Source organism: Stegodyphus dumicola, chromosome 2 (genome assembly GCF_044657685.1).
Source record: "Stegodyphus dumicola isolate Sdum_Otavi_A_Nest chromosome 2, ASM4465768v1".
Lineage (NCBI taxonomy): Eukaryota > Metazoa > Arthropoda > Arachnida > Araneae > Eresidae > Stegodyphus > Stegodyphus dumicola.
In genome coordinates this window covers 271,448,844-271,474,287 of record NC_140769.1, presented here as the reverse complement: position 1 = coordinate 271,474,287, position 25,444 = coordinate 271,448,844, and the positions used below count along the sequence as shown (strand labels likewise).

The 25,444-nt window shown below is 34.4% G+C and overlaps 1 protein-coding gene across 6 annotated transcripts in view; it reads right to left on the bottom strand.

Annotated features, from left to right (window-relative positions):
• Positions 1–25,444, bottom strand: part of LOC118191559 (uncharacterized) — a 369,008-nt gene that overhangs the window by 189,136 nt on the left and 154,428 nt on the right. For all 6 annotated transcript variants that reach the window (XM_035362356.2, XM_085812153.1, XM_085812149.1 and 3 more), the window contains exon 3: positions 3,800–3,870. In XM_035362356.2, coding sequence (XP_035218247.2) covers positions 3,800–3,870 — 71 coding nt within the window. The remainder of the gene's footprint in view (positions 1–3,799; positions 3,871–25,444) is intronic.

Here is a 25,444-nt window from a genome sequence, read left to right as displayed (position 1 = left end):
GGATTATTTTATGTACTACATTTTACTTTCATTTTCAGTTAAAAAAAATAATAAAAATAAATAAAATAAAAACTAAAATACAAGGTTACCTCAAGAACTGAAAAGCTATTTCGGAACAAACTTCAGGCAAACCAGTAATATATGAATATTTTTGTTTTTCTTGTTGTTGTTCTGCAGACGATAAAAATAAATTGGAAATCGATGAAACCGAGTTTGACTGCTCTTATATTAACCTATGCTCTTTAAAGACAATACTAGATAATTAATTGGTTTATTTTTGATAAATGTTTCAAGCCCTCCAGGAATTTTGTTTTTCAAATTTTTGACCTATTTATGGGTAAAATAAAACCAACCGCAATCAAATATTACATATTATTAATAAACAGTTTTCCTTACGCAATTATATTATTTTATATTTTTTACATATTCTTCACTAAAGTAAACTGATACATTGTTTGCAAATATTTTAGTGGCTGATTTATATGAATCCATGTTCAACTAAATTAACAAATATGACAGAAACTGGAACTTAGAATTACTGAAATTCGGAAATATTATTCACAAGTTCAAGCATACTTGCATAATTTAATAATTATTCATGAATTTATGCACATTTTTAAAATCTATATTCTGAAATTCTCCAAGCAAACTATTATAATTAACTATTAAATAAGATAACAAAATTAAAACTATTGGTTCCTTTAATTAAAATTACTTTTCCCCGCTTAATTACATAATCGTGAGTCAGACCTGATGAGGAGATTTAAAGCATACATAAGTTTTGTAAATTCATTTAATTATACAGTCAAAATAGCGTGTTATTATTACGGCTTGTTTCTGCTATTAAATTAGCTACACATACAGAAAATGCAGTGAATCCTAACTAGCCCTCGTTTAAAGGAGTTTTATTTGAAATTTTTTTACCGATTGTTATTTTTTTCACTGATCCTTTACTCAATTCCTTGATTTTCTTTCCTTCTCTAAGGTTGTTGCAAACTGTAGCGTAACTGAGTTTTAAATTCACATGAAAAGTTTGGCCCACAAACGATAAAATCGCTGAACACAGGTAATTAAAACCTGGGTTCAATTCCAGGCGAACGGGCTGGCTCCATGGGGCATTTTCGAGGTTTCCCCCATGCGTAACGTGTATACGAATCAGTTTTCCTTAGAAAGTCCTCCCCGAAGGCATCCTTCTTTTAGGCAGACATCCCTAGTGTGTTTTGCCATAACCAGCTGAACCAAATTATGACAATTTTACATGAAATCGTAATAATCGCGATAACTACTGAATTTCTTGAAAGAAAATACTTACTCGAGGAAAACATTTTCGCCTCAGTTATAACGTAGATCTTCCAAGCACAAAGCGTGAAACATTTGTATCGACAGATGGATTTTCAAACAATAAAGACGAACGTTTCATTAAACATGAAGAAAATAATATTTATACAAACTTTTTAACACATACGGGCAGTTACTTAAATTAGTCTTAAATTCGCACGATAATTCTTAGTACTTGTTATTCAGTGTTAAAAAAGTATTCATATCAAAAACCATAAGAGAGAACTTCAAAACCTGAATTTTGGCACATTTTTCTGAAATAAAACTATCTTACTCAGTACACACATACATATGTATGTGTGTACGAAAATAAAACTATCTTACTCAGGACAGTCATTTAAGCAAGCATTTATGCAAACAAATGGTTTATATTAAAAAAAAAAAAAGGCTGATGTGTACAACATATAACTTCCTTGTACGGAATATTAAATTACACGTTTTTTTTCCTGCATTTCATTTAAACTTATTTTCTTGAATTTCATTAGACATATATTTCTCATTCAATTTATTCATTTCTCACTCTGCGGCAAGGCAAAAATACATAAAAACTCAAAATGTTTTCATTAAAAATTGAAAGATATAGAAAAACATAAAACACCAAATACTATAAAAACAATTTAAAAAAAAAACAATTTTTACAATTAAAATTACAGTTTCTAAGCAAAAACAAGCAATTCGGCCAGCAGACAAGAAGGCAGATTTTTCGGTTCACAAAACAAAGTTTCGTTTTGGTCCCACTCGGCAAAAAGACACTGAATGTGCAAAATGAAATAATTCAATATTCTGCTAAGTTTTAAATTTAAACAAATGTGGTAAAAAAAATTAGGCTTAGCCGCAATTAAACAACTTTTAAATTGTTGATAATTCTACACATATTGCATGCAGATCAACTAAAGGCATAAAAACCTTAACCGGAAGATAAGAACAGCACAATTCAATCCTTTTTAAAGCAAAAAATGCACAATTTACCAATACTTAAGAATAAAAAACTGAGCTCATTGAGCCGAGTGAGTGGGCATATAGATATGTTTATATACCTTTGGCGCTGCCGACTGCAACCAAACAGGGAGGTGCACAACTGCATGTTATAGCAGTACAAAATTTCAACGCTCTGAGGCTACTCGTTTTTGCGTTATGCGAGATACATACGTGCGTACGTACAGACGCCACGAAAAATTTTCTTCTGAATCCATTTTAAATAGGTTTTATTATTCGTTTGGGGCAAAAGAGTCCTTTATTCTGTTCTTAAGTATTGATGTCATGCAAAAACATAGTTAAATTGCATTAGATAGCAGTTAAAATAGATATTTTCGTTGAAATACGGTACCCGGAATTTTTCGTGATTACAATACTTCCTTTCCTTCGTACAAGGAAGTAAAAGCTAATGTTATCTTTACTAGGTTTGGTTTAGTTGGTTATGGCAAAACACTTGAGGGCTATCCAGAATGAGGTCTAGAATATTTGAATCACTATCAGTGTTACATACTACACTGAAGCACAAATGAAACTTGAACACAAATGAAAGCCCTGCCAAATCACTTCGCATTTATACATTTTCTACGCGATACTACTGCCATCTGTATATTTGCATATTGCTTCCCATGACTTTTGTCACTTCAGTGTATATACTATTTGTTCTGTAAAAATAGAAACTACATTTACGCAAATTATAAAACCCCTTTCTTAGGTCACTAAATTTTCAGATACATTTCAATATATTTTCGTGCATAATCATAAGATCGTTTCATTGAAATAAATTTGAAAAAGAGGAGGATTTTTTTTAAACGGAGTTCCATTCTAACGATATCTGTGTTTCAGAAATAACATAAGAATAATATTCAATTTGTTTTAAGATTTGAAGAGGTATTTATAGAAGCTCTTGCATACGACCGACAACTTTCTTTGACGAAATTTTTAATTTATATAGATTGCAAGTATTTATAACATACTTTCTTAACTTATGTGTCAGACATATACTCAAGGACATTGCCGAAATAACAATGGACATTGCCGAAATAAAAATTCAACATGAATGAAAAATATGATTTGAGAAATCTCACTATGACAAAAGCAGACTGCTAATCAGATGAGCAAAAACAAACGACCGAATTCCTTCATCGATTGGCAACAATATGAGTTTCCTTCATTGCATCAATACTGAAATATTTAAGGTACCTTAGCACATTATGAAAGACATATTTAAGCGTTTTGTATGCAGCATTTTCCTTTCTCTACCAAGGAAGAACATACCAGAAACTTATCTACTCTGTATTCCCTTTCTTTACATATAATATTACGCCAATTTCTTCCTTATTTACACTGCCCACATTTGAATAATGATTCGTCAAAGCCTATAAGTGGTATACTGAAATACGTATTTTCGTAATGTTCTTTGATGTACTTTTAAAAATAATTAAATGAATATAATAAATTTTCAACCAAAAAATTAGAGGTTGCTTACTTGGACTCTTGGGCCCGTGCTTGGCTTCTTTAGTAGTACTTACACGTCCGTCTTTCACAGAGCTAGGAGCACTAAAACAGAGAAAAAAAATTCTTTCAGAAACATTGAAAGAAATGAATAATCTAAACTTCCACGTGTATTATGTTATTCTTAAGTTTCAATTTTATTTTTAAAAAAAAATCTGATGTGTGCACCACATGACTTCCTTGTACGGAATATTAAATTATACGCATTTGTTTCTTGCATTTCTTTTAAACTTATTGGATTGAATTAAATCTACTTCGCCGACAGCCAATAAACCACAATAGAGTAAAGGCATTCTTTAAAATTAACTCTATTTGTTTAACATAGCGACACTCTGGCACTAGGTTCATTTAACAGTATTATATTTCGTTCATATTATAACTCAGAATGCACAAAATGTATATCATTTAAAGAATTATCTAATCGTTGCCACATGTTCTATTCAAATACTAATAAATAAAGCTAGAACTATGTATAAAAAAATTAAGCAAACAAAACAAAAAAGAACAGTTTTTTACAGACGATTGAGTATTTCGCATTCAATTAATTCAGTTCTCACTTCGCGAGAAGGCAAAAATACATAAAAACTCAAAATATCTATATTAAAAATTACGAAGTAAATCTTAAACACTTATTTACTCGAAAAAATTCCAGAAATATTAAGCATTATTTAATTGGCAATAATAAATGAAGGAGTTATCTTTGTTGTTGCCAAGTTAAGTTTCTCTAGATTGGCAACAAATCCACTAGTCTTATGTTTCAAATGTAAACAATCAATGGCCGCCATAAGAAAGAGACTTAGCGGCACTTAAACAACTTTAAAACTGTTGATAATTCTAAAAATATCGCATACACATTTACTAAAGGCATAAAAACCTTAACCGGAAGATAAAAACAACATAATTCAATCATTTTTTAAAACAAAAAATGTATAATTTACAAACATATAAGAGTAAAGAAACTGAAATCACTGAGCCGGGTAACGGAGTGGATATATTTATAAACGTTTGGTGCGGCCGATTGCAACCAAAATACGAGGTGCACATCTACATGTTATAAGCAGTCCTATATACAAAATTTCAACGTTCTGAGGCTACTCGTTTTTGAGTTATGCGAGATACGTACGTACGTACGTATGTACATTCGTACATACATACATTTGTACAGACGCCACGAAAAATTCTCTTCGGAGTTAATTTTAAAACAGTTTTATAGTTTTTTTGGAAGAAAAGAGTCTTTTATTCTGTCCTTACGTACAGATATCACGCAAAAACATCGTTAAATTGCATTCGAATGCGGTCAAAGTGGATATTTTCGTTGAAATATGCTGCCTGAAGCTTTTCGCGATTGCAATACTTCCTTTTTACTTCGTACGAGGAAGTAAAAAGAAAAGAAACATTATATTTAAAAAAAATCTGAAAGCTTTCAGGTTTTGCATTAGGCCCAAAGGAGCGTTTTTCTCGTTTACACATACACACTTTTCAAAAGCATTTGGGCTGAAAATACTCAAAAACAGCATATTTTTAGAATTTCGTTTTGAAATCGTTGAGCCTTTTAACCAACAATTTTTTTAATTTATGAAATCCTTACTAATATTATTAATGCGAAAGTGAGTTTGTTATGCTTTCACGCCTTAATTATTTAACCGCTCATCATGAAATTTTCAAGAAATATTTTTGATATATTAGAATCAAAAATAATCTATAAAATGTCTTCGTAGGACTTTAATTAGCCGAGATATTAATTAAAAACTACCTTTCCCCTACATTTTTCACTTACTTTGTTGGGTTTTTCCCTATTAAAGGGATTTGGCTACGCGCCAATTTATATTTTGACAAATATCTATGGAACGGCGGTTAGATGAATTTCGAGACGCATATCCTCCGATTCCAAAAATTCATCGGAATCCATCGATACCATTTTCATCTTCGTACGACTTTAATCAGCTGAGATATTAATTAAAAACTCTGAAAACGTCAGTGGCGTAGCGAGAGGGGGGCAAGGGGGTGCATGATGCCCCGGGCGCCGCTCGTACAGGGGCGCCAAATGGTCTCCAAACAAGATTTTCCGGAAAATTTCAGCTTTTATTTTGATCGCTTTCTGGAAAATATATTTAAAATTAATAACTATTGTAATATAATTAATTATTTATTTTCTTGATTTGTGTAATAAAATGCTTGCAGTACATCAACCAAAACGTTCTTTCTGACTTCTTTATTTCTCCAAAGTAGAGATATATATTTAAACGAAATGCACGTATATCTCTCGCTTTTTATTTTTAAACGATAACACGACCTTGTCCCGAATTTCTCAAATATATCCAGTTTCCAAATTCCGATTCCATAATCTGGAAATGACATTTTTTGAGATTTGTAACGCTTCCGCTACAATGGATTGCGTTTGACTCTCCTGTAAACGTCTGATGGCCTTCCTGGCTACTGATTCAACTAAGTCATCTTGCTGAGACGTCGTATATTCACTGCTACGAAGCATTCAACGCATGTGAATTGTTTTTAATCTTCTATTACAAAAAGGAATACTGCACGTCGTTCCTTACTCCTTATCTAAAACGCATAGTTTTCGACGTCACAGACTAAATTTGCATATTCCCAACTTTGTAAACGTTATAATTTTCCTTTATAATCTCTTCCATTTTCTTTTGTTCAAAAATGTTATCGATTATATGGTTATTTCATACCGAACCCACAATACACCCTAATTGTTTTGAGCAGTGAATGTAACTGCATGACGTTACTCCGTAGTAGAAAAGAAATAGAACCTAAAACTCCACTGCAGATCTATAGAGAATATGTTTTTCCAAACCTAAGAGTCGCACTTTAAATACTACTTACTATGAACGTTCGTTCAGCAAATTAAAATAAATTTTCACATATTTACAATCAACGGTGGGACAAGATCCCCTAAGTCATCTAGCATTTTTAAGTGTGGAAAGAGAAAAATTTGAAAGGATCGACTTTGATGAAGTAAATGATAAATTTGCTTCTAAATTTTCAAGGTAAGAAAAATGTATACATAATAATTAATTTTATTCATGTATTATATTATTATTAATAAATATAAGAGCCCGACCAAGTCGAGGTGCACGTGATTGAAGCGAGATAAGGACAAATTAAAATTTTTAAGTTGGCTGGTGGTGTGTCTAATAATTTTAGATCTTTGGCACTCCAAGCATGATGGTGTCCAGTTGGCTATGTCCTTTTGCGTGCTATTCCATACGAAACTTTGCTATATCAGTTTCCTTGAAGCCTTGATGCCAGGATGTGACAGACGATGTAACTGACTAAAAATGGCATGGCGAAACACGGAGGGAACATAAGGTCGACATCTTGAATCCTGAACATCACAATAAAGTGATTTTCCAGGTGACAGCTGCATAGGCTGCAAGTTGAGATTGGTGGAAGATTTGCTTTCAAGAGGGTTTGTAGTTCTGAATCCCGGTGTTGTTCATCCGCAAGGGCAGCAAAGTTTATTGGCGAAGGAACGGCTAGTTCTTCAATACGAGACAAGATGTCTGCTACAATATTCTGCAAACCCGCAATATAACGGATATCTGTTGAAAATTGCCCTATGAAGTCTAGGTGTCTCATTTGACGAGGAGAAGCTTTATCCGAACGCTGCTGAAAAGTATAGATTAAGGGTTTGTGATCTGTGAAGATCATGAAAACGCGTCCCTATAGCATATGCCGATAATATTTGACAGCTTCATAAATTCCTAATAATTCGCGATCGTAAGTGCTGTATCTGGTTTGTGCTAGTGAGAGTTTTTTAGAAAAATATGAAAGTGGTTTCCATAATTCTTGATCTTTTTTTTTTTAAAACTGCTCCTATACCTGTCGTTGATGCGTCAACGTGTAGAGATATTAGGTTATTTTTTGGAAGCAGAAGAGATGAAAAATATGCAACGCCTTCGCCGGGAATCGAAACGCAGACCTCTGGAGTACTGGCCCAGCGTGCAGAACCACTACATCATGAAGGCACGCTAGGAAAGCGGGAGAAATACCTTATAAACTCCCCTATTTAAAGGGCGACTGGGGTTTTTAGGAGCCGCAATCGCCAAATCCTGGGTGTGGAGAATCCTCATTCAACACCCCTTTTATTTTGGGCTCCACTGTAGAGATATTAGGATATTTGGAAGCAAGAGAGATTGAAAAAATAGCAATCGCCTTCGCCGGGAATCGAACCGCGGACCTCTGGAGTACAGGCCTAGCGTGTAGAACCACTACACCACGAAAGCATGCTAGGAAAGCGGGAGTCCCTCACCTTATAAACATATAGTGATAATGGTTTAGATGCGGAAGGATACTGCAAATTTGTTGCCGAAATTAAATCATTTTTGCATTTTTTTAACGCTTCGCGAGATTCTGCGGTCCAGGTTATAACACGTTTATCGTTTTTCTTGATTCCAACCAAAAAGGAATTTAGAGGTGCTTGTATGGTTGCTGCATGAGGTAAGAAACGTCGATAAAAATTGAGCATAGCAAGAAATCTTCTTAAGTCGTAAGTCCTTCACTGTAGATGGTTCGGGCATATCGCGGATAGCGGTGACTCTATCTGGAAGGGGTCGAATCCCATCAGAGGAAATTTCATGACCAAGAAAGGATACTCTTGACTGGCCAAAAACGCATTTGGAAGGATTAAGATTGACACCGTACCTTTGAAAACGTCCAAAAACTGTTCTCAAACGTGAAAGGTATTCTTGCTCTGAAGAGGACGCGATTAAGACGTCATCAAAATAAGGTACACAAAAGTCGAGGCCGTTTAGCACCTGCTTCACGAAGCGTTGGAATGTTTGAGCAGCATTGCATAAGCCGAAGTCATGACCGGAAACTCAAATAGTCCAAAAGGCGTAATAACCGCAGTTTTTGGAATATCAGCTGGCTTAAAGGGCACTTTGTGATACACCTGCTCAAGATTAATGGCTGTAAAAATAGCTTTTCACTCGAAAACTTGCATACAGCCTTGAATGTGAGGGATTGGGTAACGATCAGCAATTGTAGCTGCATTTAACCGGCGATAATTGCCACACGGGCGCCAGTTACCATTTCGTTTCCGAACTAGATGGAGCGGACTGACCCTAGAACTTTTTGAAGGACGGCAAATTCCCTGTTCCATCATGTATTGATGTTCCTCTTTGGCGGCTTTAAGGTTGTCCAGAGTTAAGCGTCTTCGTTTAGCGGCAATCGGAGGTCCGGTAGTTTCAATATAATGTAATACATCCTGCTTGGGTTCGGAAATACCCATAACTGGGCGCGTGTTTGTAGGGAATTCTCTGAGAAGTTGATGCCATGGGGGAGTTACCCGAAATCAGTTTAATGCTCAAATCTTGACTATTGCGAATTACTCCCGGATAAGTTAAGTTGGTTGTGGAATCTTCTCAAACGGTGATTTTTAAGATCGGCAAGCAAAGAAAATTTTTGAAAAAAATCTGCGCCAATAATAGAACTTGAAACAGTAGCAATAGTGAATGGCCATTGGAAGTTGTGGTGCAATCCTAAATCAACAGATATCAGGCGTTCACCAAAAGTTTGAATAGGAGTTCCATTTGCTACATAAAGTTGTAACTTGGTAAGACGCTTTTGTTCGTGAAAATGTGGTGGAACGACAGAAACATCAAAAAACAAGAACGACAAGAAACTTAAGCCCGAATTCTTTTCGATGAGAAAAAGGCGTGCAAAATTCCAGCCGCTGTCGTTCACAACTTCAAGCAACGGCCCTTCTCGTTTCCTTGGTCGTTATAACGACACGGTGGGCGGCATTTGTTTGCCTTGTTTCGAAATTTGTGGTGGTAAAAACAAATACCCGGTCATGAAAAATTATAATAAATTCATTGTTACCGGTGATTTTAACTCTAAACATCCAAGCTGGGGCGCAGGAGATATTGATGCAAGAAGGCGATTGGTATTTGACTTTATCGTCTCTAATAATATAATTTTACTAAATGATTTGAGTTTTCCTGCAACTTTCAAATCTACCATCGGTGAGGTATAGACTGATCTTGTTATGACCTCACCAGGTTTGTCTATCAATTCTGGAGCTCTGCAAGTTCTGATGGATGAGAGTCTTAGTGATCATCGTTATTTGCAGTTGAATTATGATGAAAAATATTCATTGTGCTCCTAAGATTGTTTTAACAAGAGATGTCCACCGGATTACAAGGTATTGTTATAAAATTGCTCCGATAATGCAGAAATTTAAATTAGTTTATTGAAGTGTGAGGACTCTGATACAATTGAAAATTGTATTGAAAAATTTTTGAGGATCTGTCTATCGATGTTAAAAAGAAGTTACGAACAAAACAAAAGGGAAGTAAGCAGATTTCGTGGTGGACTCCACAACTTACTTGTATGCGACGCCGGATACGTGCTTTGAGGAAAAGTTTGCAAATTTTGAATTTAAGGACAATATACGTAATGAAAGGAAAACTGCATATAAAAAAGAATTGGCAACTTATAAACGTCTAATTTGGAAGACAAAATTTGAAACTAAGAAGAAATTTTTTCTTAATAATCTTTATTATTATAATGGTTTTTATCGAATTGCCTCTGAAAAAGTGAGACGTGCTGTTGCTCTGTATAATCCTCAACACGCTGACAATTTGATTGAACTCAATAGACAGAAGCTTTTGCAATCACTCAAATTGGGAGCACCTGAGGATATTTCATTAGATGAGGATAGACTTTTTGATTGCCATTGGATGACGCTGTAATTACAGAGGCAGAGATCAGAAGTGCAGTTGAACAAATAAGGCGTCGAAGCGCTCCGGGCCCGGACTGTTTTAATTCTATATTTGTTCAGATTCTAATTTTTACATATCTGGATATTTTTATATTGCTTTTTAATTACTGTTTTAAATTTTATGTGTTTCCAAGAAATTGGAAAATCGGTCGAGTTGTTTTAATTCCAAAGCAGAATGACAGATATAGACCAATTGTACTTTTGAGTGTTTTTGGAAAAGTGTATGAAAGAATCTTGGTTGAGAGATTGAAGTTTTACTTGAATAGTAGAATGATACTCAGTCGGCGACAGTATGGTTTCACAACTGGCTGTTCTACATATGATGCATTATATGATACTATTGCCTTTATTAGAAGCAATAAGAGTTCGCATCACGTAGTGCTGCTGTCCTTGGATGTTTCGTCTGCATTCGATTCAGTGTGCTGGAACTCTATTTTACAAACTATGATTAACCTTAAATTTCCAAGGAATTTGATTCAATGTTATAGGAGTTATTTTAACAATCGCAAAATCTTGTTTAATGCTTTTAAGGATGAGACTGCAGAGATAGAACTAGAGATTTTCATTGGTTGTCCGCAGGTCTCCTGCAGTGCTCCCCTGCTCTGGAATATCATATTAAACAAATTTCTTATTTTGGAATTCTACAGTTATGCTAACTTTATTGCATATGCAGATGATCTTGCTGTTCTGATGTATGGTGCATCATTGGAAAAACTCGAGAAATCATTTGAGAATGTTAGGTTAAAACTGGAAAACTGGAGAATCGGCGAGGGTCTTGAATTCAACTTAGAAAAATTTTTGCAATCATTTTCCCGCGGGCTGGGATCAAAGTGAGAGCTCCACAATTTAGATATCAAGGAAAAAGAATAAAGTTTGTTGATGTTATTAAATATTTGGGAGTCAAGATTGATTGCAAGTTGACCTTCGCAGATCTAAATTCATCGGCTCTCAGATGATATGTTAATGTTTTACAGGAGATCTTTTTCTAGTGAGACACTTTGTAACAAATCATGCATTCTTACAGATATTTTGAATAATGTAATTATCCCTAGAGTTTTCTATGGAATTGGTGCCTGGGGATCCAGAGCCGGGGATTTGGTCAGGTTGAGGAACAGACTCGATGCGATACAGAGGAGCTGGTGCTTAATGATTACAAGATGTTTCCGTACTGTCTCAACTGAAGTGCTCTGCTTTCTATCCGGCACGCCGCCTCTTCCAATTTTATATAAATTATATTTTGAAAAATTTTTGTTCAGAACTGGTAGACTTGATTTTAAATTGTATAAAGATATTTTGATTACAAGGCATATGTTTGAAAGAATTAATAATATTTTGGTACATCCTTCTGATTTATGTGTTTTTGAATTTGATTGTAAACTCCCAATAGTCGGAGAATTGGATATTTATGCTGACGGGTCCAGGCAAGATGATAAATTGGGTGCAGCATTTGTGATTTATCATTATGGAACTGAAATTGAAAATAAAAAATATAAGCTTAATAATTATAATTCTGTATTTCAATCGGAATGCTGTGCTTTACTTAAAGCCCTTCAATGGGTTAAGAAAATTTTGACTTGTGTTAATTCTATTCATATATATACTGATTGTATGTCTTTGCTTCAATCCTTGACCTCAGCCCGTCCTACTAATTTATTATATTTGATATTAAATGTCTATTGAAATTTTTGATGCAGAATATGTGCATTCATTTACACTGGATAAAAGCACATGTTGGCTTTTTTGGAAATGAAAGGGCCGACGTGCTGGCTAAAGAGGCGACCACTAATGATGATTGTGAATATAAACAGAAATTTCTAGTTTGAGAAGTTATGCAATTAGAAACATGAACAATTTTTATAATGATATTTGGAATACTACTAGATGGAATGAATCAGAGAGGTGCGTGGGTCTTTTGAAGTCTATTAAAATTCAAAATGGTATGCGACCAATTAGTAATATTGATTTAAACCAGTTTTTAACTGGGCATGGAAGATTTCCCGCGTACCTCTCGAGATTTAATTTACAAAATTCAGACTTGTGTGGTCATTGCCATCAAGTTGGTAACGCAGATCACTTCTTGAATCTTCCTTATTGGAAAATTTGAGAAAGAAATGTTTGGGAGATAAGTCATGGAACTTGAAAATCGTAAAAACATATTCTAAATGTGCAATGGATTTGATCAATTCTAATATTGAATTTGGAATATTTGTTTAGTATTGTGTATATTTATCTTTTGATTATATGTATTATATTTTCAGTTATGAGTATTTATAGGTTTACTACGAAAATTTTGAAATTTTTCTGTGTGGTGTTTTATTTAATGCATTGTGGATGTTTTGTACATGCGGTATTTCGAAGAGATGCAGTTGATTGTTACATAGATATGGCCTTGCAAATGTTGAGAATCCTGATGGATTACCAGACTTAAATTATCGAAATTAGTGGTTTTGAGTTTTAGGATTTTGATTTTTAAATTTTAAATTTTATGGAATTTTTATATTTTTTAATTGTAGTTTTTGATTTTAAAATGTTCTGAAATTTTAAAGTTTTAAAATTTTTCTTATATTCTGTTCTTAATGGAGTAATTACTAGGGTTTTAATATGATACATGGCAATCTTAAATTTTTCCAGTTTCGGTTATTGGCAGTCCTGGAGCTTTTTTTCTATGATTATTAAGGATAATTAATACATTTGAATTCAGATAGTAGTAGGACTATTAAAGTAAATTTTTAAAATAAATTAATATTTTAAATAGAATTATGATTATACAAATAATATGCTATTAAAGTAATACTCTAGGGAATTCGGTTTGACCTTCTGCAGGTTATTTAAATTGGGAATTCCTCGATGGCTTTGGACCGCCTGTACCTGTTCCGAAAATTCATGTGAATGAATATTTCTTGAGAGTTTCAGCCATTCTGTTTGCTCGTGGGGTTTTTCATTGTTTTTGGATTTTGAATGTTGGTGTTGTGCTTCGTTGTTTGTATGTCTCTTCCTTATTTTTAGTTCGTTAATTAATCTCCAATTATTTTTAGATAATTAGCTTCTTTATCTCTCTTCTTTCCTTTTTTTGGTCTTGAAGGGGTCGACCTTTCATAATCATATGGTCATGGGACTAGGAGGATTGGGTCTTCCCTGTATTATGACTATTATGACTCGGAGGCAGTGGCGTAGCGAGAGGGGGGCAAGGGGGTGCATGATGCCCCGGGCGCCGCTCGTACAGGGGCGCCAAATGGTCTCCAAACAAGATTTTCCGGAAAATTTCTATTTTTATTTTGATCGATTTCTGGAAAATATATTTAAAATTAATAACTATTGTAATATAATTAATTATTTTCTTGATTTGTGTGATAAAATGTGTAATAAAATGTTTGCAGTACATCAACCAAAACGTTCTTTCTGATCACTTTATTTCTCCAAAGTAGAGATATATATTTAAACGAAATGCACGTATATCTCCCGCTTTTTATTTTAAAACGATAACACGACCTTGTCCCGAATTTCTCAAATATATCCAGTTTCCAAAATCCAATTCCATAATCTGGAAATGACATTTTTTGAGATTCGTAACGCTTCCGCTACAATGGATTGCGTTTGACTCTCCTATAAACGGCTGATGGCCTTCCTGGCTACCAATTCAACTAAGCCATCTTCCTGAGACGTTGTATATTAACTTCTACGAAGCATTTAACGCATGTGAATTGTTTTTAATCTTCTATTACAAAAGGAATACTGCAGGTCGTTCCTTACTCCTTATCTAAAACACATAGTTTTCGACGTCACAGACTAAATTTGCGTATTCCCAACTTTGTAAACGTTATAATTTTCCTTTATAATCTCTTCTATTTTCTTTTGTTCAAAAATGTTATCGATTATATGGTTATTTCATACCGAACCCACAATATCCCCTAATTGTTTTGAGCAGTGAATGTGACTGCATGACGTTACTTCGCAGTAGAAAAGAAACAGAACCTAAAACTCCACTGCAGATCTATAGAGAATATGTTTTTCCAAACCTAAGAGTCGCACTTTAAATACTACTTACTATGAACGTTCGTTCAGCAAATTAAAATAAATTTTCACATATTTACAATCAAAGGTGGGACAAGATCTCCTAAGTCATCTAGCATTTTTAAGTGTGGAAAGAGAAAAATTTGGAAGGATCGACTTTGATGAAGTAAATGATAAATTTGCTTCATCCAAGGTAAGAAAAATGTATACACAATAATTAATTTTATTCATGTATTATATTATTATTAATAAATATAAGAGCCCGACCAAGTCGAGGTGCACGTGATTGAAGCGAGATGAGGACAAATTAAAATTTTTAAGTTGGTTGGTAGTGTGTCTGACAATTTTAGATCTTTGGCACTCCAAGCATGAACGTATCCAGTTGGCTATGTCCTTTTGCATGCTAGGCCATACGAAACGTTTCTATATAAGTTTCCTTGAAGCCTTGATGCCAGGATGTGACAGACGATGTAACTGACTAAAAATGGCATGGCGAAACCCGGAGGAACAGTCGACCCGGAGGGAAGTCGAAATCTTGAATCCTGAACATCACAATAAAGTGATTTTCCAGGTGACAGCTGCATAGGCTGCAAGTTGAGATTAGTGGAAGATTTTCTTTTCAAGAGGGTTTGTAGTTCTGAATTCCGGTGTTGTTCATCCGCAAGGGCAGCAAAGTTTATTGGCGAAGGAACGGCTAGTTCTTCAATACGAGACAAGATGTCTGCTACAATATTCTGCGAACCCGCAATATAACAGATATCTGTTGAAAATTGCCCTATGAAGTCTAGGTGTCTCATTTGACGAGGAGAAGCTTTATCCGAACGCTGCTGAAAAGTATAGATTAAGGGTTTGTGATCTGTGAAGATCATGAAAACGCGTCCCTATAGCATATGCCGATAATATATGACAGCTTCATAAATTCCTAATAATTCGCGATCGTAAGTGCTGTATCTGGTTTGTGCTAGTGAGAGTTTTTTAGAAAAATATGAAAGTGGTTTCCATAATTCTTGATCTTTTTTTTTTTTTTAAAACTGCTCCTATACCTGTCGTTGATGCGTCAACGTGTAGAGATATTAGGTTATTTTTTGGAAGCAGAAGAGATGAAAAATATGCAACGCCTTCGCCGGGAATCGAAACGCGGACCTCTGGAGTACTGGCCCAGAGTGCAAAACCACTACACCACGAAGGCACGCTAGGAAAGCGGAAGAAATACCTTATATACTCCCCTTTTTAAAGGGCGACTGGGGTTTTTAGGGGACGCAATCGCCAAATCCTGGGTGTGGAGAATCCTCATTCAACACCCCTTTTATTTCGGGCGCCACTGTAGAGACATTAGGATATTTGGAAGCAAGAGAGATTGAAAAAATAGCAATCGCCTTCGCCGGGAATCGAACCGCGGACCTCTGGAGTACCGGCCCAGCGTGCAAAACGACTACACCACGAAAGCACTCTAGGAAAGCGGGAGAAATACCTTATAAACGTAGAGTGATAACGGTTTAGATGCGGAAGGATACTGCAAATTTATTGCCGAAATTAAATCATTTTTGCATTTTTGGAACGCTTCGCGAGATTCTGCGGTCCAGCTTATAACACATTTATCGTTTTTCTTGATTCCAACCAAAAAAGAATTTAGAGGTGCTTGTATGGTTGTTGCATGAGGTAAGAAACGTCGATAAAATTTGAGCATAACAAGAAATCTTCTTAAGTCGTTAGTCCTTCACTGTAGATGGTTCGGGCATATCGCGGATAGCGGTGACTCTATCTGGAAGGGGTCGAACGCCATCAGAGGAAATTTCATGACCAAGAAAGCATACTCTTGGTTGGCCAAAAACGCATTTGGATGAATTAAGACTGACACCGTACCTTTGAAAACGTTCAAAAACTGTTCTCAAATGTGAAAGGTGTTCTTGCTCTGAAGAGGAGGCGATTAAGACGTCATCAAAATAAGGTACACAAAAGTCGAGGCCGTTTAACACCTGGTTCATGAAGCGTTGGAACGTTTGAGCAGCATTGCATAAGCCGAAATCATGACCGGAAACTCAAATAGTCCAAAAGGCGTAATAACCGCAGTTTTTGGAATATCAGTTGGCTTATCGGGCACTTGGTGAAACGCCTGCTCAAGATCAATGGTTGTAAAAATAGCTTTTCACTCGAAAACTTGCATACAGTCTTGAATGTGAGGGACTGGGTAACGACCAGGAATTGTAGCTGCATTTAACCAGCGATAATCGCCACTTACCATTTCGTTTTCGAACTAGATGGAGCGGATTTACGCAGGAACTTTTTGAAGGACGGCAAATTCCCTGTTCCATCACGTATTGAAATTCCTCTTTGGCGGCTTTAAGCTTGTCCAGAGGTAAGCGTCTTGGTTTAGCGTCAATCGGAGGTCCGGTAGTTTCAATATAATGTAATACATTCTGCTTGGGTTCGGAAATACCCATAACTGGGCGCGTGTTTGTAGGGAATTCTCTGAGAAGTTGATGTCGTGGGTAGTTACCGGAAATCAGTTTAATGCTCAAATCTTGACTATTGCGAATTACTCCCGGATAAGTTAAGTTGGTTGTGGAATCTATCAAACGGCGATTCTTAAGATCGGCAAGAAAAGAAAATTTTTGAAAAAAATCTGCGCCAATAATAGGACTTGAAACAGTAGCAATCATGAATGGCCATTGGAAGTTGCGGTGCAATTCTAAATCAACAGATATCAGGCGTTCACCAAAAGTTTGAATAGGAGTTCCATTTGCTACATAAAGTTGTAACTTGGTAAGGCGCTTTTGTTCGTGAAAACGTGGTGGAACGACAGAAACATCAAAAGACAAGAACTACAAGAAACCTTAAGCCCGAATTCTTTTCGATGAGAAAAAGGCGTGCAAAATTCCAGCCGCTGTCGTTCACAACTTCGAGCAATAGCCCTTCTCGTTTCCCTGGTCGTTATAACGACACGGTGGGCGGTATTTGTTTGCCTTGTTTCGAAATTTGTGGTGGTAAAAACAAATACTCGGAGGAGGGCTTTGATAACGTTTCCTCAGTTGGCTACGGCGTGTATTTCGACCACGTGATGTGGAGCGGTTGCGCTGAAAAGGTTCAGCTTGGATGACTACTAACTGAGCAACCTGTTTGAACAAATCATCAATATAAGCTTGTAACGCCACAATACCTGGACCAGGAGCCTGCATTACGTGTATTTACGCTGGAATGGCCATCTCGTGAATTTTATCAGCGATTTCGGGAAGATTTTTAAGTGGCTCGCTACTGGCCGCTAAAATAGTTTTCATCCATAATGTTTTAAGAATGTTATCCGTTAGGTTACCGGCGACTAAATCTGACATTTTAGACAGCAAGTGAGAAGGCCTCATATCACCCAACCGTAAATCATGCAACAGCTGCTCGATTTTAACTGTCTCGGATTCTTCATAAACAGAAATTAATTTTTTTTTAAAGATTTGTATTTGTCCGTCGTCAATGGATTCAAAATTATTTCATGAGCTGATTGCAGTACCTCTTATTCTAACGCAGCGATCACTGTATAAAATTGAGTTTCGTCGGCAGTAATGTGACTCAACTGCGCATCCAATTGAATGAACCATAACGATGGGTCTCGGCGAGAAAAAGGCGGTAGCTTAACTGCCACTCTCGCCAATTGCGAAGCAGCATCGTTGTCAACCACTTTAGCTCAATCAAATATGCACAATAATAATATGTATAGAAAAATAATAAATATGTATATAGTGACACAGTTTCTTGGTACTCGAAATCAGAGAAATTGGAGGCTCAAATGCAGCAGACGATACATATATCCGCTGAAATTATGACAGAAATATGTTGACTCACCGGAATGCGGCAAAAAGCTTGAAATGACAAGTGAATGTCTTACGTGCATCTCATCACACTGGATAACTTACTGCTGCTCAGAATTTAGACATATAAACTCCATACTTGTGCAACATTGAAGGTTGCCATTCGTAATAAATACGTGTCACCAATTATGGTAGTACAATTTTTTGAGACAGATCGTTAAACAATTATAACAATTGAATGGAACAAATATTTTTGTTTTTGGTTGCTATGGGTTATCAGACTGGCAGAGTTGAGTTGTAGTAGGTAAGTTGCCACATATCTGTGTATCTATAATGTATATTAAACTTTTAATTGTTTAAAAACTGTACTTTTTAAAAACACTTATATAAATATGTAAAATAAATAACACCTTTTTAACTAATTCTAGATCATCGTAGGTCAGATTTTTCCGCCGACACAGATGCATTTCCGAATCCAAGGCTAGTGCAGTTAGGAAGTGACTAATCTTTATATATTTTTGAGTATTTTATGGCAGATTCAGCATTTTATTATTATTTGCATTATTTTCTTATTACGAATATATTCTATACATTATATTACTGAAAGTTTTTTTTGTGGGGGGGGGGGCGCCAAAAAGTTATTTTGCCCCGGGCGCCAGTTACGCTTGCTACGCCACTGGAAAACGTTAATTTGAATGCGACTCAGTAGCGACATTAGGGATTTTTTCTTGAGTCTTCCCGTGTGCGTCCAATTTACAGTAGCGACATTAGGGATTTTTTCTTGAGTCTTCCCGTGTGGGTCCAATAAATTTGTGATAAAAATTATAACTTTTGATCTAATTATCCAAATTTCTCGAAATTTAGAAACTAGTGTCGCTCTCTGAATGATAGGTACAATTTATGGTGTAACTTTTTTTGTCGCTTAATTATGTCCAGCTTAATCGCAGATGAAATAATACTCCGCTTGCTATTGTTAACTCTTTGTTGACAGGCTGGAATAAACGAAAGCTACGGAGGAAAGGGGGAGCTGGTATCCGGTCGACCGTTGGGTTAGCGAAAAGGATAAAGTTCATGGATTTACAAGTGGAAAATCATTTTTAAAATTAATAACTTCTAAAATTAACTTACTTGAAACTATTATCAACATTTCGACTTTTGTGATATTTTTAATGTTTTGTTTTGTATTTTTTTTAAGATCTATTCATTCATGTTAAATATTTGTTATTATTGCTTGAAAAATTCCATTTACAATTTATATTCTGTACATTTTACTGTGTGCGATAAAAAAAATTTGTTTTATTATTTTAAGGCGCACGAATGTTCTTTATTCTGAAATTTTACGCTGAGTGTATATTTAAAATTCACACGGAGTTGAAACTTATTTAAGAACATGAACGCGAACAAAGCCACGGATAAAGTTAGTAGATTATGTGTATATATATATATTTGTAATAATAAAATTCCATAGTCTTACACTTAAAAATCTAACTGTATGTTCTTTTCATTTTTAATGGCGACGTTCTCTTATTTGAAAGTACGTGGAATTAAATTCACAGCCCCGTAGTCAAGTTGTTTTTCCCGCCTTTTCTACCCGTACAGTTTTAGAATGTTCTGGAGATATTTAAAGCGAACTGGATTGGCTGACGGGGCTGACGTCATTTCTTGGAAGCTCCGCCTTTCCAGAGGCTATAAAAGGACTCGCAAAAGAATATCGGGGGCTTTTTCTTAAGTGTCACGATGCAGTAAACTTCATACAAAAAGTTATTAGTAATTTTTTTATTTACTCCGGAGATCTGATTTTGTAACTGCTATTACTCCTGAATAATAATAAATGGATCCTGTTTTTTAAACTTATCGTCTGATAATTTAAGCTATGACTACATCTATGATTCTTCATCGATCTATTTATTCTGGACAAAAACTGATACATCACATATATATATATATATATATATATAATCGAAATTCAAAATTTGGTCTTCCAGGGGCAAATATTCGGTTGGAAGACTACGTTATTCAAAACTTAATGACTCAAGGTACCATTGTTTTATCGCAACATACACACTTTCATGCAGATTCTTTTATTTAATTTCTTTAAATATAAAACAGGGCGATAATATTTGGTGGCAATGATTTGAAAAGTAATTCAATGCTTTTAGCGATTCGAACGCAAAATGCCGTTTGGAGACTAATAGCCTTTCGGGCTAAAAAGAAAAATGGCACATTTTAAATAGCTATTGGTTATTTAAAAGTATTAATACTTTACAAACTGATTAATTTAATTGCTCTTTTCCGGAAAGTTCTACACATATACATTCTCACTTTATGTATATTCTGGATTTAACGTTTTGGCTGACAATTAATAGTTTCATAGATTAAACAACGCAACACAAGGGCTACTGCCTAAAGAAAAAATCTGATGTGTACACCACATGACTTCCTTGTACGGAATATTAAATTATACGTATTTTTTCTTGCATTTTGTTTAAACTTATTGGATTTAATTATATCCACTTCGCCGACAGCGCATAAAACACAATAGAATAAGTGCATTCTTTAAAATTCACTCTATTTGTTTACCATAGCGACACTCTGGCGCTAGATTCACTTAACAGTATTATATTTCGTTCATATTATAACCCAGAATGCACAAAATTTGTATCAATTAAAGAATTATTTAATCGCTGTCACATGTTCTATTCAAGTACTATAATAAAGCTAGAACGATGTATAAAAGAAATTAAGCAAACAAAACAAAAAAGAAAGTTTTTCACAGACGATTGAGTATTTCTCATTCAATTAATTCAGTTCTCACTTCGCGACAAGGCAAAAATACATAAAAAACTCAAAATATCTCTACTAAAAATTACTAATTATTAAAAATTAAGTAAATCTTAAACACTTATTTCCTCGAAAAAATTCCAGAAAGGATTAAGCATGATTTAAATCGCAATAATAAATGAAGGCATTTATCTGTTGTTGTTGCGAAGCTACGTTTCTCTTGATTGGCAACAAATTCACTACTCAGATGTTTCAAATGTAACTAAGCAATGGCCGCCATCAAAATAGGCTTAGCGGCACTTAAACAACTTTTTAATTGTTGATAATTCTAAAAATATTGCAGACAGATTTTCATTTAATTTAGCAAAATAATCTCTATTTTTCGCAACAGTTTATTTATTTATTTATTTATTTATTTATTCTTTTAAGATATATTATTTAGCTTTATCCCGAAGCAAGCTTTCTTATGCTGAAATTTATACGTAACTTTTTACTCTAAATATTTCACCTATGAATAAAATTCTGTTTAATTTACGACTAGTCTTACTCATAAATTACTTCTCCTTTTAAAAAAGTAGAAAAAAATGCAGGTAAATGTTGGAAATCATCAGTTCGAATAATTTCATTTTATTACTATTTGAACGCACAATACTGATTTTCTAGCGTAAAATTTCTGCTTTTCTGTTTGTTTCTACTACACACACTTCCCAAAGAAAAGATAAATAGGTATAAGATAAGATAGATAAATAGATAAAGAGATAAATGGAAAAAGTAGCAGTGACCAATTTTAAATTTCGAATTTGATTTCTTAGTATTGCCAGGTAGCGATACTGAAAAGAACGCCTACCACTATGCTGGTGTTAGGACAGCACCCAACCGCAGATTCTCTAAATAAGAATGGTTAAAGGTAATTTTTAAGCCAAAGCATGTAAAGACGCCTAAACAAAATGGTTTGGTTTGTTTGATTACGGCAAAGCTCACTAGGGCTTTCTGCCTAAGAGGAGGGACGCCTTCGTGGAGGACTTTCTAATAAAAAAATGGTTCGTATACACATGGAGAAAACCACGAAAATGCCCTTGCAGCCAGCCCGTTCGCCTGGAATCGAACCCGGGTCAGAACTACCAGTGTTCGGCGACTTTACCGTTCGACCGCTGGTGGGCCTACGTATTTACTGGAACTTTAATCAAAGATGGTCTCGAAAAGATGTTTTATCAAAGGCATAGGAGACGAGGGGGGGACCATTGATGTGGGAAAATGATCAAGTCCAAAGATTTATTATTAAACGTAATTAATAATATTTTTATTTCCATCATAAACACCTTAAATTATAATTTTTTTAAACAAACGAAATTTTATTTTGTCCTTCGTATTTTGGTTGAATTTTGCCTCATCTGAAAATAAAACTTTTTAAGATTTAAAAGTGCCTTCACGGTAAGCGCTTACAGAGCTTCGTTATAAGGTATTTTCTCTCTCCTTTCTGCATGCCTTCGTGGTGTAACGGTAGCACACTCGGCGGGTATTCCAGAGATCCAGGTTCGAGTCCCGGCGATGGCATTACTCTTTTTTGCTTTGTTTTGTTTTGTTTCCTACTTCAAAAAAACATAATATTTCTACATCGTAAGTCTCGATCGGGGTAAACGACACCGAAAAGCTTATTTCTAACCTTCCCTTTGCCTATTCCTTGTACAGCCAAATCGTAAACTAACCCTGAAAACATTTAAAACTCAGAAGAATACACAACATACAAAGAAATAACATTTCAAAATGGCGCTAACAACGTGGATGACGAGCTAAGTGTCACGTGCGGAAGCGTTGCAGTACTACTGTGTTGCCAGATTTACATTCCCAACAGATAATAATGCAAATAATAAACACGTACTTCGTTTCAATTCCCCACCACCACCACCACCACCACCACAGAACGCATGCGGGCAATGCTGCACTAGGAATGGGATTAATTTCCAAATTAACGCAGTTATAATGATAGCTCAGGGAACGATGGATGCAGGAATAAATAATGTTATTTACATGGCAATTCATTCAGAATACAAATGAAACATGCGGGAAAATGATCACTGCGATAACGATATATCGATCTACTATAGATAGAAGAAACACTATTGATCCTCAAAAAATTGTCAGTAAGTTAATTGCACAGAAGTTTTCTACAAAAGTCTATATATACGAGTACAAAGTATGTCATTTACACGAAGGCTGACAATTTTGATTGGTTATTGCTTTCTGGTGATAGTTTCATTCTTTTAGAATTGTGGTTTTGGCAACAGTTTTTCATTCATTGCTTTGGATACTGGACTGCTGACTGTTTTCTCTTGAAAATACGAGATTTATTGATTATTTCATAGTAATTTCTTATATTATGTTTTAATTACATATAATTTTAATTATATGAAAAGATTTCCATGCATTTTTTGGGGGGGGAACAAAGTTCTTAACTTCCTTTATACCATTTGAATTCTTAAGATTTTGCAACGGGAATTTAGTTAATTTATTTATTAGGCTAATTAATATTTGTATTAAGGGATATTGCCTATTTCATAGTAATTTTTTAACATGTGATAAATTTTTATTGAATTTTTTATTTATTTATTTTATTTATTATTTATTTTTTATTATTATTATATATATATATTTTAATATATATATAAAGTTATTCTACAGTGTAATATTCTGTGCAGGTTTTAAATTTAATATTTGGTGTTCCCTTTAGGCATTTTTACAGTACATTTAAAAGCCACTAAAATACCTCTTCCGATACTACAAAAGGCTTTATTGTCTTGGAAATTACAGTGTAGAAAAATAGTGTAGAATAATATTTTTCAAATAGAACATTTAAAACATAAAAATTTTAGGTAAAATATTTCTGTAATTGCAATGAAAATCGTCTGAAAAATTTGCGAAAAGCTTCTGCATATATAATAAATATATTACGTAATTACATATTAAACATAAAGCTAAAATTAAATTGGAATGAAAACAAGGCAATTCCCTAAAAATAATAATTGCAACCGTGGATAAAAGGTAGCAAAACATAATCAAAATTAATCAGTAGGATAAAAAAATCTGAAAGGTTTCAGATTTTAAATTACGTCCTTTTTTTAACGTTTTGTGTGTTACCTTTTCTTTATTAAACACGTTCTACGTACTCAAACCATAAAATTCCGTTCAATAGCAATACCGCAAAATACGAGTAATTTTAAAATGAGCATATCTTTAGAATTTCTGATACACAGTTTTGCGCGCTGGAGATAATTAATTAATTTTTTTAAGCAACGTTGCCATCGCTCGCTTTGAAATCGTTGAGTTTTTTTAATCAAAAATTCATTGAAGTGTTACAAAATATGAAATCCATAATAAAACAAATTTCAAATTCAAATAGAAGATTACTTTATTCAAATTTTGATGACTCCAGGCCCCGTTGTTTTATCTACATTCATGCAGATTCTTCATTATTTAATTTCTTTAAATATAATACAGGGCGATAATATTTAGTAGCAATAACTTGAAAAAGTGATTCGACGTTTATAGTTTTCAACGCAAAATGCCAAAACGAAATTAATAGTCCTTCAGGGCAAATTGCCCCTTTGGACTAATAAAAATACAAAATGGTAATAGAAATAAAAACAAAAAATTAATCTCCTTTGTCTGAAACCTTTATTCAGAACTCACCAGGGAACCAAAGGACATGTAATAAATACTGCGCGCAGTTCAACAACGACACAGTAGGAAAATCAAATTAAACATGAAATAAATATAAATAAGTATTTATATTATTTGCATAAATAAACGTAATACATATCGTAAAATATGAAAAAATATGCTTGAAAATATTCTCATGAAATATCAATAGATAATATCGTATTCTTTAAAGGCTTAAAGACAATTGAAAGAAGTTCAGATAATACAGGCTGTCATTCTATAACAAGATAAGATTTTTCAATTTCTAATAATTCTCAAGGGATACAATTCTAACATCAGCAAACAAAGAAAATGTCTTCAATTCAAGCAGCATTCACCCATACGTAAAGAAAACTCTGAATCTATGTCAAAACATTCTTCCGACATCAATTTTTCTATATGATAAACTCGATTCTATATGATAAAACGAAGAATGACATCATCGTTCGTAAATAAAAAAGGAACTATTAAACAAATGCAGGTGAAGTTCAAGAGAGTTTGTTTTTGGCATTTTAAAGAAGACTCGTGTAGCTCTTATCGGGAACGAAAAGGGGTGAGCTCATTGTTCGCTTTCCGACTC